At 45.7% G+C, this 12738-nt stretch overlaps 2 protein-coding genes across 2 annotated transcripts in view; one reads left to right on the top strand and one right to left on the bottom strand.

Annotated features, from left to right (window-relative positions):
• The window catches only part of LOC8035025 (flavin-containing monooxygenase 5), a 64825-nt gene extending 55805 nt beyond the window's left edge, over positions 1-9020 (bottom strand). Inside the window, exon 1 of the mRNA XM_040221637.3 lies at positions 8788-9020. Coding sequence (XP_040077571.3) covers positions 8788-9020 — 233 coding nt within the window. The remainder of the gene's footprint in view (positions 1-8787) is intronic.
• A 446-nt stretch (positions 9021-9466) lies between these two features.
• On the top strand, positions 9467-11771 carry LOC120849429. Its single transcript, XM_040221641.3, has 2 exons — positions 9467-9474; positions 10985-11771. The coding sequence occupies exons 1-2, from the start codon at positions 9467-9469 to the stop codon at positions 11769-11771; spliced, it is 795 nt and encodes a 264-aa protein (XP_040077575.2).
• The last annotated feature ends 967 nt before the right edge of the window (positions 11772-12738 follow it).

Below are 12738 nucleotides of genomic sequence, written 5' to 3'. Positions count from 1 at the left end.
TGCCCATAATTACAGTCATAGTACCACACCCCACACAAGTGAGTATGCTCCCTTCGATTATCTTCAACGTGTGTCCACTGCAGTATTGTTATCGGAAAACGGCAAACAATATAAAACTCCTTGAGTCATACTATTACGGTCTCCTGTACTCGATTCGTACCTTTCTGGTTAATGATATCTGAATTAGTTAGTGTTTGTTTTTGAACAATAAATTTGCATTGGACACTCCTGTATTGTTTCTTTTTCATCAAATAAAGTTCACGTATACAAAACTTGCTGCCGAGAGCGGAGAAAAGGCAGTGCGACGCTTTTCTTCACCGGTGCCGGTACGCGGTCGAAGTTGGGACGAGCAACACTTTTCATCGCTCTCGCGTCTCACGCAGCTCTAGAGAAGAAGATGAGACATTTCCTTGCCTGAATATATTTATTGCGCGTTGCGCCACATTATGTATAATACTCAGCATTTCGCTACATTTTATTTTACCGATCACCGCGAAACCGCGCAGAAACCGAGACGTCAACCACACTGATCAGCTCAGCTGGACCTAAGCGCGTGCAAGGTTTTAGAATGACAGTACAGTACATATTATGGGTTGAAGTAAACAAGACGTAGTCGGGTTATATGCAGTAACAGTACCTAAAAAAAAAAAAAAAAAACTCAACTGACCGCCATTCGCGAGGTTTACGACAACGTTCACGCCGCCGTCTGCAACCAGTGATGAATCGGACGAATCTTCGAATCTGCCGAATATTCGTCACGGGAAGTTCGGAAATTTCCGAATCTGTCCGAATCCGAATCTCCGTGATTCGTCTTATCACTAGTGGCAACGTTATTAGAACCACTCACTTGGGAAACTGCCACCGAAACTGCTCTAAAAAAGTGGCACCGACCCGTACTCGAAAGCAGAGCTAATGGCGATCGCAACGCCGCCATTTCTCCCGCAGCGGCCACTCGAGGAACTGCATATGACTTCTATTTCGGCTATAATTGGCCATTTTGGCGCCGAAACATATACGGGGCAAGGAGTTTCAGGGTTGAATAAAATGTATTGACACTGTAAACTGTAAGACGTAAATCACACCGGCAAACAGGTATACAGTAGGAACCTATAGGCTACAACGATCCCGGGGCGGAGGTAGAGTCTCCCAAGCAGACGCGCCACGATTTACTACCGAAAAGTTAGGATGCCCCTAGGTCGGGACGCGCAACCTGAAATCACCCCTGAAGCATGGTTTTTATAAAAACAATATTGATTGTGCCGCAAAACCTTGCAAACTAAAGATTTCTGAAAACATTACGCGTCCTTCGATTTCTACTAAAGTCCGATAAAAGTTACTACAAAAATAGTGTTTTCCCGTTGTTTTTATGGAAAAACATGCTTTCTAAAAGCTCAAGGTGACCACAGTACACACAAATGATAAAGAGTGGCGCTGTTGTCGTATTCAGCTCGGTCTCGGTGGACGCTAGAGGCCAAGGTTTTAACGGTGAGTTTCCCGACTGAGGGTTCTAGTAACGTTGATGGGTGGCCACATCTTTGAGCTGTGTTTTAACTTCGTCTTGTACATATGGTAATTTGAAGCGTTTTTATTTTTGCTAGCCTCTCAAACGGTCTGTTTGCACTGTAAAAGAGTAAACACGTGGGGCTTTTAACCCAATATCATTATTAAGCTACTCATCACAGGTTTTTGCTTATGTGTGTCGCTTCTAATGTAGTAAATTTCCCGCTGATTTTATCGGAAAATAGACTTTACACCTCTACCGTAAAACCCAGTATAATTTTCAATATTTGAATTATCAAACTTGAAATCTATCTTGTTGTTATCTGGATTTCCTTTCTTTCAGAAATTATTCCTCCATTTCCAACCTGGATTTCAGGTTTCCAGAAACACTTCCACTTAGAGTTTTAGACATAATCCAGATAGTGAAAAGTCATACTGGGTACTTAAAGGGGCACTGACACCCCAAAGGTCGTATTTATTTTTATTGTCTAAAACGATGCAAGTTGCAGTCATAGACACGGAAAAAAAACCGCATCGCGAAAAAAAATTTTCCCGCGCGCGCGCGCGCCTTTTCATTTTTGGCGTTTGATTTTCCCGCCTCTCGCCTCCTCGCTTCTTTTGATCGGTGACGTCAAAAATCAGGAAATTTAGAAGCTTTGTAGGCGACGTCTCTATAACATTTAATTACGGCAATCGTAAAACATGTTTTTTAACGCAATTGCGAACGCACTACGGCCCTTCTTTTTGAAATACCAAAAATCGGGAGTTCGTTGTGGTGCCGTCTCCTGGATTTGTATCCTCCAACGGAAAACAGGCGACACCGCTCAAAACCGGTCCGCCGTAACGCCGCCGCTCACTCCTTTCCTCCTCGCTTTGGGTCGCCATGGCAACAGCTGGGAGTGGTGAAAGAAAGTCGACTCTCAGGTCTCCGCGATTTTTGACGTCAAGGCACCGGCGCCGATCGCGCGGGAACTTCGAATTCGGCATTTGGAAATTGTTTTTTTACTTCACAAATACTGAACTCCCAAATTTCAAATTTTGAGGGTAATGTCCCGGCATCGTTTTCAATCGTTTCGGATAATAAAAAAAAATATGATTTTGATGTGTCAGTGCCCCTTTAAGTAGGGGTGACCTATGCACCAATTTGGGTTCCCCGATAAATTAAGCGGAATCAGGTTCCTCGCAAAATTTAGCGAAATATGGACTTCACGTTACCTATGCACCAAATCATGCTCCCAGCCAAAATTAGGGAAATCAAGTTATTCGCTAAATTTAGCGGAACATTTACTTCACGTGACTCACGCACCACTTCCGGTTCCCCGCTAAATTTATCCGAGTCAGGTTCTCCTCTAAATTCAGCGGAAAATTTACTTCACGTGACCTATGCACCAATTCAGGATCCTCACTAAATTTAGCGGAGTAAGTTCCCCGCTATATTCAGCTGAAACTTGACTTCCCGTGGACTATGCACCAATTCAGGTTCCCCGCTAAATTTAGCAGAACATTGACCAATAAGCCTTATTGATAAAACCGGCAACGAAATCGTGCTGGTCTTGCTGGTATTTACACTGCTCAAGCTGGTAATTTAACTGGACATGCCGGTCCAGCTGGTTGTGAAGCTGGGAGTAAAACTGGCGAAGCTGTAAGTCAATTTGGCGAAGCTGGGAGACAAGCTGGCGAAACTGGAGTCGAGCTGGTCAAACTTCTAATCGTGCTGATCAAGCTGGTCTCGCTAAGAGCGCGTCCGCCAAGGTCGGCATGCGCTGGGACGACGCCACTTTCTGTGCTTCGTCCTCTCGTTTTTGGAAAGCGACCAGGCGCTTCAGGTGCGCTGCGAGCTGCCTTTGTGTGCGAGAAAGGAGAGAGAAAGAGTGGTGGGAACGATCAATTTGAGACACGCGTGGCTAGCTTAGGCAGATTTTCCAAAGGACGGCAGTGTGTGCGCTGTAGGGAGACCACTTGGACGGCGGAGCGAGCAAGGCGGGTTTTGAGGCGACAACGAGCGGCGGTCCGTTGAGCGCGGGAAGAAGTCGGACGTCCCGACTGAGGCGTCGCTTCGTGTCTTCGAACGTGTGTGTGCTCGTGGAGTAGGGTACATGGTGCCGCTGAGTATCGCCAATGCCATCCAAGCTATACGGATTTTCTCGCCTCTGCCGACTACGCAAAAGGCCGCTTCGCCCTCATTACTGGCGGGACCCAGGTTCGCCTCTCTCATCTAAGGGGTATTTTCTATTGTCTGTTTTGCAATCGAAAACGGGGAGAGGAGAACACCAAGTGATTCTGTGCCTGTTCAAGAAGCTCAAGGCATAAGTGCACATTCAAGAATTAACAATGTCCCTCTCGGTTACAGCGGATACGCCCATTTTCATATGGTCACAACAGGAGAGGACGCTTTGTCTAGCCTAAAATCCACTGAAGCGATGTGACAATAAGGGAAGGTGTTATAGCAACAAGCATCCTCGTTGGTTGCTGCACAAACGCTTCTCAACCTCTCTTAGATCAGCGGTTCTCAACCATTGATGTTTCACTGACCCCTGGTGCATCGGCGGAGATGATGGAGGACCCCGTTTGAGAGCAACAATATGGTAGTACCCCCATCTAGTGCCTCAGTTGAAATGGTGTTCAGCGTTGCAGTCAACATCTTCACAAAGGAATGAGGCAAGATGCCTAACGAGACTTTCGAGAGCTGCTCTCTCTAAATATACACAAGTTCAATCATTAAGACTGGTGGACAAAATAAACGCCTCTCTTTGAATTCCAGTGTCTTCCATCACTATGAAAGAAAGCGGTTAAGGGAGGCGATGACTCCGTCACAAATAATTATCGCCCCATATCTTTATTGTTGCAATTTTCTAAAGTCTTTGAACGGGTAGTGCATTCCCGAATTTGTTTTTATTTCCGTCAAAACTTTGTATCTTGACAGGTTGGTTTTCTGAAAGGACGGTCGGTTGAAATCAATGTTTGCTCTTTTTTAAACTACTCTACCCCATTGTTTTAAACCGAGGCCAAGTTGATTGTATATATTTTGACATGTCGAGAGCTTTCAATAAAGTGAATTATGAGTTGTTGTTGCACAAATTATTGTTATATGGTTGCTGTTCAGAGCTCTGTAACTGGTTCGAAACTTACTTATCATCTCGTACAAACAGTGTTCGTATTCATAACAGTTATACCAACCTTTTCTTCTCAACATCTGGTGTCCCTCAAAGACGTATTCTTCGCCCCCCTTTGTTCTTAATCTTCATTAATGATCTAGCGGCCTCCGTAGATAGTGCTGAGTTACTGAAGTTTGCCGAAGACATAAGGATTTTTATGAGTGTAAATTCTGATGTTGACTGTCATGTTCTGCACCATGATGTCTTACGTGTTGTCCACTGGTGTTCAGAAAATATCTTATCACTAAATCTTCCAAAAACAAATGTATTGACTTTCTGCAGGCGTCGCAGTCTAGTACACTATGATTACATTAGACGAAGTGACAATCAAGCGTGCATCTCTTGTAAAAGACATTGGAGTGCATCTCAATTATGCATTCAAGTTCCCTGTTCACGTGTCGTTTTCTGTTGGTAGGGCGACGCGAATGTTGGGTATTATGTGCCACATTACTTAGCCATTCAAGAGCCCGGCCCCCATAATTCGTTTATTGTGTGCCCTAGTTACGCCTAGGCTCGAGTTCGGTAATGTGGCCTGAATTCGTGATCAAGAACACAAGCAATGACCATCGATAATGCGCAACACAAACTAATACCTATTGTTTATGGTTGCTACTTCCAATGCCGTTTCTATTTTGCCTACACTTTTTTACTTAATAACATTTCCTTGATACCATTGAATAATAGAAGAGCAGAGCGCAACTTATTTTTTTGTGAAAAATTGTAGATAGCGTATTTGACAGTGCTTCGCTTTTACGTGATGTAAACATTCATGTCCCTCCTCGGTGCACTGTGACCCGCAGTACTTTTAGCATTTACACCATCTGTAAGCCATCTCCTCTGTCACGATACTATTTCTCTTTATCAATATTAAAAATGCCGAACTTGATATATATAGTGGCATTAAGGTGTTCAGGAACCAACTGAAAGCGCTTGTTGCCAAACTTTAAATATTGTGTGTATGTTGCTTTGTGTTTGAAACCTGCAATTGTATTTTTCTTTCTTTTCTGTTCGTATTTAAATATTTGGTCTCCAAAGAGAAGACGTGCATGGTTGTTTTTTGGCACGAAAAATTAAAATATATAAATAAATAAATAAAACTTTTTTCTCTCTCTTCTTTACTTGCGGTGAGTAATGCTGGAAAGAACGCCACGAAAGTAACGGATTCCTTTTTGGGGTAACGGTCACTTACTTTTATAGAAGGTTAATCGTAATTGAAATTAATTACAGTCTATTCTGGAGTAATTTTAGATGTAGTGCCTTAATTGTTTTAGTAACGTGTACAAGTCTGCTCTGTACGGCTTCTTTATGTGATAGAGTTCATGTTTTTTCAGCCTCCTCCGAAACATTCTGAATCATAACACGCAACAATTGCGCATGCGCGGAAGAGCAATAAGTAGGTAAATAAAAACTAGTTTTCCCCTCAAGGAGTATTGAACCCAGGACACGAGGATTGTAAGTTCGACACTCAACTAATGTGCCGAGGAGGAAATTTGTGAGGCCACAGTTATTCCGTGGCATCCTTTTTTTCTTACCGGCCGCACGCGCAGGTCAGAAGGCGAGGAGCTCACTGCATACGCTGCAGTCTTCAGAATGTTCGCAAGAGGAAGGAGTGGACTGGAGATAAGGCGGCTGAACGGGCCCGTTTTCAGTATTATGAACATTGCGAGTCAATCTTAGTGTTCGTATTCAATTCGACATTTGACTTTTGGCTACTATTCAACACTGCTCGATTGTAATATTGTTTAAGTTAAATTTTCACTTTTCGCACATTTCTATAGAACTAGCATAAGGACGAATCTAACTAGGAGGAATATTATTTTTTTTAGACTAATTCATGCGAGAATTTCAGGTTCTGTGTTGACTTTGTAGCTCGCAACAGTCTATTGCTGTACCTTCTCTACCTTGTGTGAACGCTGAGGCTGAAAGTCAGCGCGGGTTATCAAAGTGAAAGACTGTCTCCACTGACATACTGAGGTTAAAATTTGTTCCTCAGAGTCCCAGCTCCAAACTGAAGAAACGTCTATGTAATCTGTCCACATAAAGTCCATTAAATGTTTGTACAACTGGTTAACAATCGAGTTATTCTTGGTCGTCCCCAAGATTTAGGAAAAGGTAAAGTGGGCTTATCGCAGAATTGTTTGCTCGAAATCTGGTGACTAAGTTGTCTTAAAACCAAAAATAGGAAACGGCGGGGGAGAGAGATTTACGAAATAGAATAATGGTTACCAGTATTATTTTGCTTCCAGATGTAATCAAATTACTCTTGTGGTTACTAGGTGTTAGAAGTAATCAAATCATTACGAAACTGCGTCACGACGTAATATCGATTTTAAGACATTTGACTGGAGGGCGCCAAGAGAGCGCACGGCACGAGAGCGCCGCAACACGAAAGCGCGGGTCATTAGAACGCGCGTCACGAGAACGATGAACAACAGCTGCAGTTTCTAAGGTGCCCTCCCCGTGGAAGAATTGAATTATCTGTTACGCGACAGGCCTGCACTGCACAATATGTGGTTGCAGTTTGATAATTGGTCATTAATCATATAAACGAACAGATTGATTTCTAGCGCGTTCCCAATTCAACGTTTGCTCAACGTTTTCCATAATGAAACATGATAATGATGTAACACCTGCTCGCACGGTAGGCTCCCGCAGTTTTAATCTCGGTGAAGAAGTAAACTTTTCAATCTAACCCCTTAAAAAAAAAAAAGGAAGCTCATTGTAAGAACATTTTTTCCCACCCCTGTCAATATATGAACCAAAGTTTTATTCAGGGGGGACGTAAAGGGTAAACGGAATTGTCTGGAGTGCTAAAGTACGGGCAATTTTTAAAAAGACCGCTACAAACTGCAGCGATCCCCAATGCGCGGTAGTGTATAGTTTTAGCATAGATAACCTGAACAAGAGAAATTATCTAAAAAGTTGTGACTGCAGACCACTGCGTTTCACAGGCTTGTGTCACTTCGCCCTGCTTCATCTGCATACTCAGCCAATCAAATGACATCGAGGCTTCGAAGTGCGACTATATTTAGTGTCAAAATTTCAGTTCCGTGGAAACATGTGTTTGAAGACTCCAATATGGATCGTTCCCAAGGCGCACCCATGCGCTCTCGTGGCCCACGCTCTAGTGACACGTGCCCTCATGTCGCAACTCTCTCCTGTCGCGCGCTCTCCCCGTCGGCGTTCTAGTGTCGCGCGCTCTCGCGTTATGCTGCCAATCTGACTACTGGCATAGCCTCCTCTATTAGCGGCGAGATGTTTTAGTGGCGCCCTCCTACGGTTACCTTTCGTGACGTCATTACCTTGCGAGCAACAAGTTAGATGGTGTTTGTAATAAGCATGGAGAAAGCTTGAAATCATTGCGCTCTTAAAGCAACACTACCAACACCGTCAAATTGAAAGTTCTTACATTCCTCTTATTTCCGTCGATGAGAGATCCTTTGCTGACGTCATAGTCAGCATTTGGCCAATCGTGCAAGGCCGACCACAGCGACGCTTTCGATCGCGCACGTCGCCAATACTGACAAAGCCTGCCAGATCGTCACGTGACGCGGCCGCCGAAAGTGAAAAGGCAGAGCGGCAGACAAGAGTCATGTAACGGGCGCCCCGCTGCGGCGAGAAACCGAAACACACTCTTTCCGAGCGATAGAATGTCCGGTCGTGCCTCTCACGTCCCTGGGGCTACCGCTTCTTTTCTCGTTGGGTTCGAAAACCATGTTTCGGCTCCTCGCCGCTGCAAAAGCTGTGCGCTGAATACCGGACTCCCCGAGAAATATTCTGTGCTACCAGATCCCCGCGCTCCAAATCTGCGACTGGGCACTTTATGTCTCCCTCATCGAACTGTCAGGCTTTGTGAGTATGGGGGAGGCTATGCTACAGGTAATAAATATCGTACAAGCCCGCACGTCACCAAATCAGAATATTTATCTTGAGAGACAATCAGTGGAAGCTAGTTCTGAGCATGGACTTCCAACAAGGACCTAAAATATGATGTTCAGCGTATACTAACGTGCTATCATGAAACATTTGAGGTATTCGTGGTTTCGGGTAATTTTTCAATACTTATATACATTTCTCGGTTATCTAAGAAGTGAAACGTGCCAAACACGCAACTGCTTCTCAAAGTGCATACCTGAATGCGCTCATTTCCTTGCTGGTATTGAAGACTGTAGACCGCATGATGGACGGCACACCCTCCTCACTATGGTCGCGGTAGGCCCAGAGGCCGCCCAGGCTGGAAGACATCTCGTAGACGACCGGCTGGAAGCCCTCGTCAAGCATCTGCCGGGCAGAAAGGATGCCGCTCGCTCCGCCTCCCACGATGCAGACCCACAGAGGGCTGTCCTCATCGCCGTTTCGGTGCATGGTGCTTGCGGGACTGTTGATTCGGTTTGATGTTGTTCGTTCGAAAAACTGCTCATGGGCACCTAAAAAAACAAGAAATGCCGGGCTTAAAGAAATAAGGAGCTCCCTTTGAAAAATCCACCTACAAACAAATTCAGTTTCCCCGAAAAATTTGGCGTTGAAACTGTGTTTCTATAAAGGTCTGGCGACGTTACATGACATCGATTTTCTCCTATATTTAGTGGGGAAACTCAAGTGGTGTAAAAGTCACGGGATAGGAGGTTTACCTATGCATTTAATGGGGAGACTATAAACTCCTATATAGGTCACGTGACATAATGTCGCGCAACGTTATGTTTTCGCGAGATTTACCCTGAAATGCATGAACGAACAAAAAGAACAGACAATAGCTTTTTTATAATATTCGGAGAAGAAGTTTCGTTAAATAGTATTTCATGATTTCAAAAATGTCACCGTGGGTCATCCTGGCATTTATTGCGACAAGAAAACGGGGGGGGCCTGCATTGCTTGCATTTGGTGTCCAACTTGTCAAAATAAACACCAGAGTGGCCCATCACTGCCTTTGATGATTCCTCAGAGGTTGGTCTTGGTGCATAGCATTTTCTCTCTCATATTTGGGCTCTGACTGAGGCAAATTCATCCTTAGATATTTATTCGGAAAATTTATCATCTACATAAAAAGCATCTGCACAAATTTACATCTCAATAAAAAAAAGTTATGCCCTGTCTTTAAAGGGACACTGACAGGGTATTTATGCTCGCTGAGGTTTTTAGTTGTACGTGACATATGAGAGCTCAACTACCCAGAACAGAATTTGCGGCTCGAAATTCGGTTTCTTTCCGCCCGAAAACCGCCGATCAACAACTGGCCGGTTCGAGTCTCGCTCACTCTCTTTTTCGCGGTCACGGGCCGTTTTCTAACGTATCGATGCGACCACCAAATTTAATCGAAGTCGTGGGTCACTTAAGGCACACACTCAATATTAAAAATAGAAAAAAAATATGAAACCCATTTTTTGTGGCTTCTAAAAAGCTGTAAATACGTTGATTGAAAAAAAAAAAGTTCCACAGACAACCGAAAGCATTCTGTGCGTTCGTCGTTTCGCGTATCGTGGGACTCGCGGGGACGGCGATGGCAGCGGACGACGGGCGTGGGACCTCTATTTCAGAACTGTCGTTCGCGGTACCGGCGAATTCTGTCTACCGTTAAAAGAGAAATTTGGGACTGATCAAAAGAATTGGTATTCATCCCGTACGACACGCCCGGCCACCAAGCCGATTTGCACGAAGACGTCGCCGAGCCGTGGCTCCCTTCTCGTGGCTGAAGACATCGCTCCCGCAAACGTCAAGCACGACGTGTCTACTTCGAGTTCAATATGCACGCGTGCGATTTCTTTACTAGGTGCGAATGTCCCCAAAGCGTGGTGCTTTACGACTTCGACCCGGGAGCGCTTGTGCTAGAGAAAACTCGACAGCAAACTTTCCAACTTACAGTTTACCGGCTAAATTATTACTAAGGAAAGAGATCCACCAGAAAAGCGATGCCCCAGTAGCTCGGGAGTGCGAGCGCGCGTGCCGAACGTGCAAGACGTTCGAAACATGAGCTCCGTGGAAGCGTCTGCAACGGCCCTTGCTGGCCGCGGTTCTAATCACTCCGGTGAATCGACGAACGATGACTATAAAATTGTTTTACCACAGATGCCTACAGGAATTACGAGTGAAACATCGGTGCTTCTGCATTGCGATTTGAAAGGGCGCCCCTACCGTATCCAGGATTTTCGACAAGAGATGGCCAGGTGCGGCGTACTCGGCGACATCGCAGCACTTGGTGCGTACCAAATGAATCATGTTTGGATGGCTACCCTTCGAACGGCAGAAGCAAAGAGACGACTCGTGGACGCCAAAGAACTGCAGGTGAAGGGTCTTCGGTGCCTCGTCGTGGATCCCAGCATCACGGAGTTACGGCTTCGTCTCCACTGGATCCCGTATGATGTGCCGGACGACGTTGTGCGTAAGGAATTGGAGCCGTATGGCAAGGTCCTGGAAGTGAGCCGGGAGAAGTGGAATGTTGAAGGCTTCCAAGGGATCGAATCAACGACCAGGTGTGCGCGGATGACACTGAACGAAGGCGGCACGGCCGATACCATGCCACACCAGCTTCGGATCCAAGGTGGTAACGTACTTGTTGTGATCCCTGGACGGGCGCCCTTGTGCTTACGCTGTAAGCGCACAGGTCATATTCGACGAGAATGCAGGGCGCCGAAGTGCTCGGAGTGTTTTCGCTTCGGGCATTATGGCACCGAGTGTGTCAGGTCGTACGCCAGGGTGGCCAGCGGGGCCGGGACGGCCGAGACCAATGACCACGCCATGGATGCCGAGGAAGCGGAGCGTACTATCCAGGGCTTGGCGCCAGAAGTTTCAACCCCTGCCAAAGAACGCAAGAGTGAAGGAAACAGCTCCTTGGAGGCAGCCAGAGAGAACGGAGGTCAACCGGAAGGCGCACCTCCCAGCGGTGCCGACGTGAAACCCTCTGATGCCGGAGCAGACAAGGAATCGAACGACGCAAGCACCAACGGACCTTCAGATATGGACGACACCAGCGAGTCAACTAAGCGAGCCTTCGATGACGATACGGCAGCAGGAAACGGAGCACGCCAACTACACCCCTGGATGGAACGCACGAAGAAGGGGCGTTACCAGCCCGCGCCCAAGGATCCTAAAGAGGAACGTCGGCGCAGGGAAAGCAAGTAAGGCGTTCTTTGCCTGGTTCCCTGGTGTTTAAGATTGCTGCATCAAGACAACTTCGACCCTGACTGCTTAGGTTTTTAGTATCTGCACCGAAGCACAGCGCATGATTTGTGAGTCCCAATCAGCCATAACAGTTGCAACGCTGAATGTTCGTGGTTTATGCACTAGGAAAAAGCAGTACCAAATACAGCGATTATTGTCGAAAGAGCAACCCGATTTCTTGGCGTTGCAAGAAACTAAATTGGCTGAGGCGGAACAGGTAGAGGAAGCAGTCAGACCTTTCATGCCCAACTACGAAATCTGTGTGACGCATGCAGTTGGTCATTCGGCAGGGTGCTTCCTGCTTCTGAAGAAGTCGGTACCGTTGTCGCAGTTATGCGTTACTACGGACACTGAAGGACGTTTCATTATGTGTGATTTTGTGCTAACGTCAAATCAATTCAGGCTTATTTGCATTTATGCCCCAAATGTGACCACTGACCGCGTTTTATTTTTTGGCGGTTTACGTCGGTATCTTGATTGAGATAGAACTCTAGTCCTTGTGGGTGACTTTAATTGTGTTGTACGACAGTTGGATAGATCGCCAATAAGACGGAACGCTGATAAGAGTGAACTACTTTTGGGCGAAATGTTGGAGGATTATGACCTGATTGATGTGGGCACTGTAAAAAACGCGAAGAAGGAAATGCGCTTTACCCATTTTCAAGCGTCGTCCAGTGCGCGTTTGGACAGGGTGTATGTTTCTGCCCCTCTAGCAGAACATTTAGGAAAGTACCGTGTCACTCCAGTCTTTTTCTCAGACCACAGTCTCGTTATCGCGACGATAGGCGACAGAGCACCTGAAAAGAAAAAGTTTAATTGGAACCTATGGAAACTAAACATAAAGCTTCTGAAAGACAACGTCTTTCTAAAAAACGCAGAACAGTTTTTGAAAGATGCTTTTAAAGAGCCGGGAGGGGACATTTTCGAG

The sequence above is a fragment of the Ixodes scapularis genome, unplaced genomic scaffold (genome assembly GCF_016920785.2).
Source record: "Ixodes scapularis isolate PalLabHiFi unplaced genomic scaffold, ASM1692078v2 PGA_scaffold7__128_contigs__length_106722199, whole genome shotgun sequence".
Classification (NCBI taxonomy): Eukaryota; Metazoa; Arthropoda; class Arachnida; order Ixodida; family Ixodidae; genus Ixodes; species Ixodes scapularis.
The sequence above is the reverse complement of the archived record's forward strand: the minus strand, read 5'-3'. Positions and strand labels throughout refer to the sequence as shown.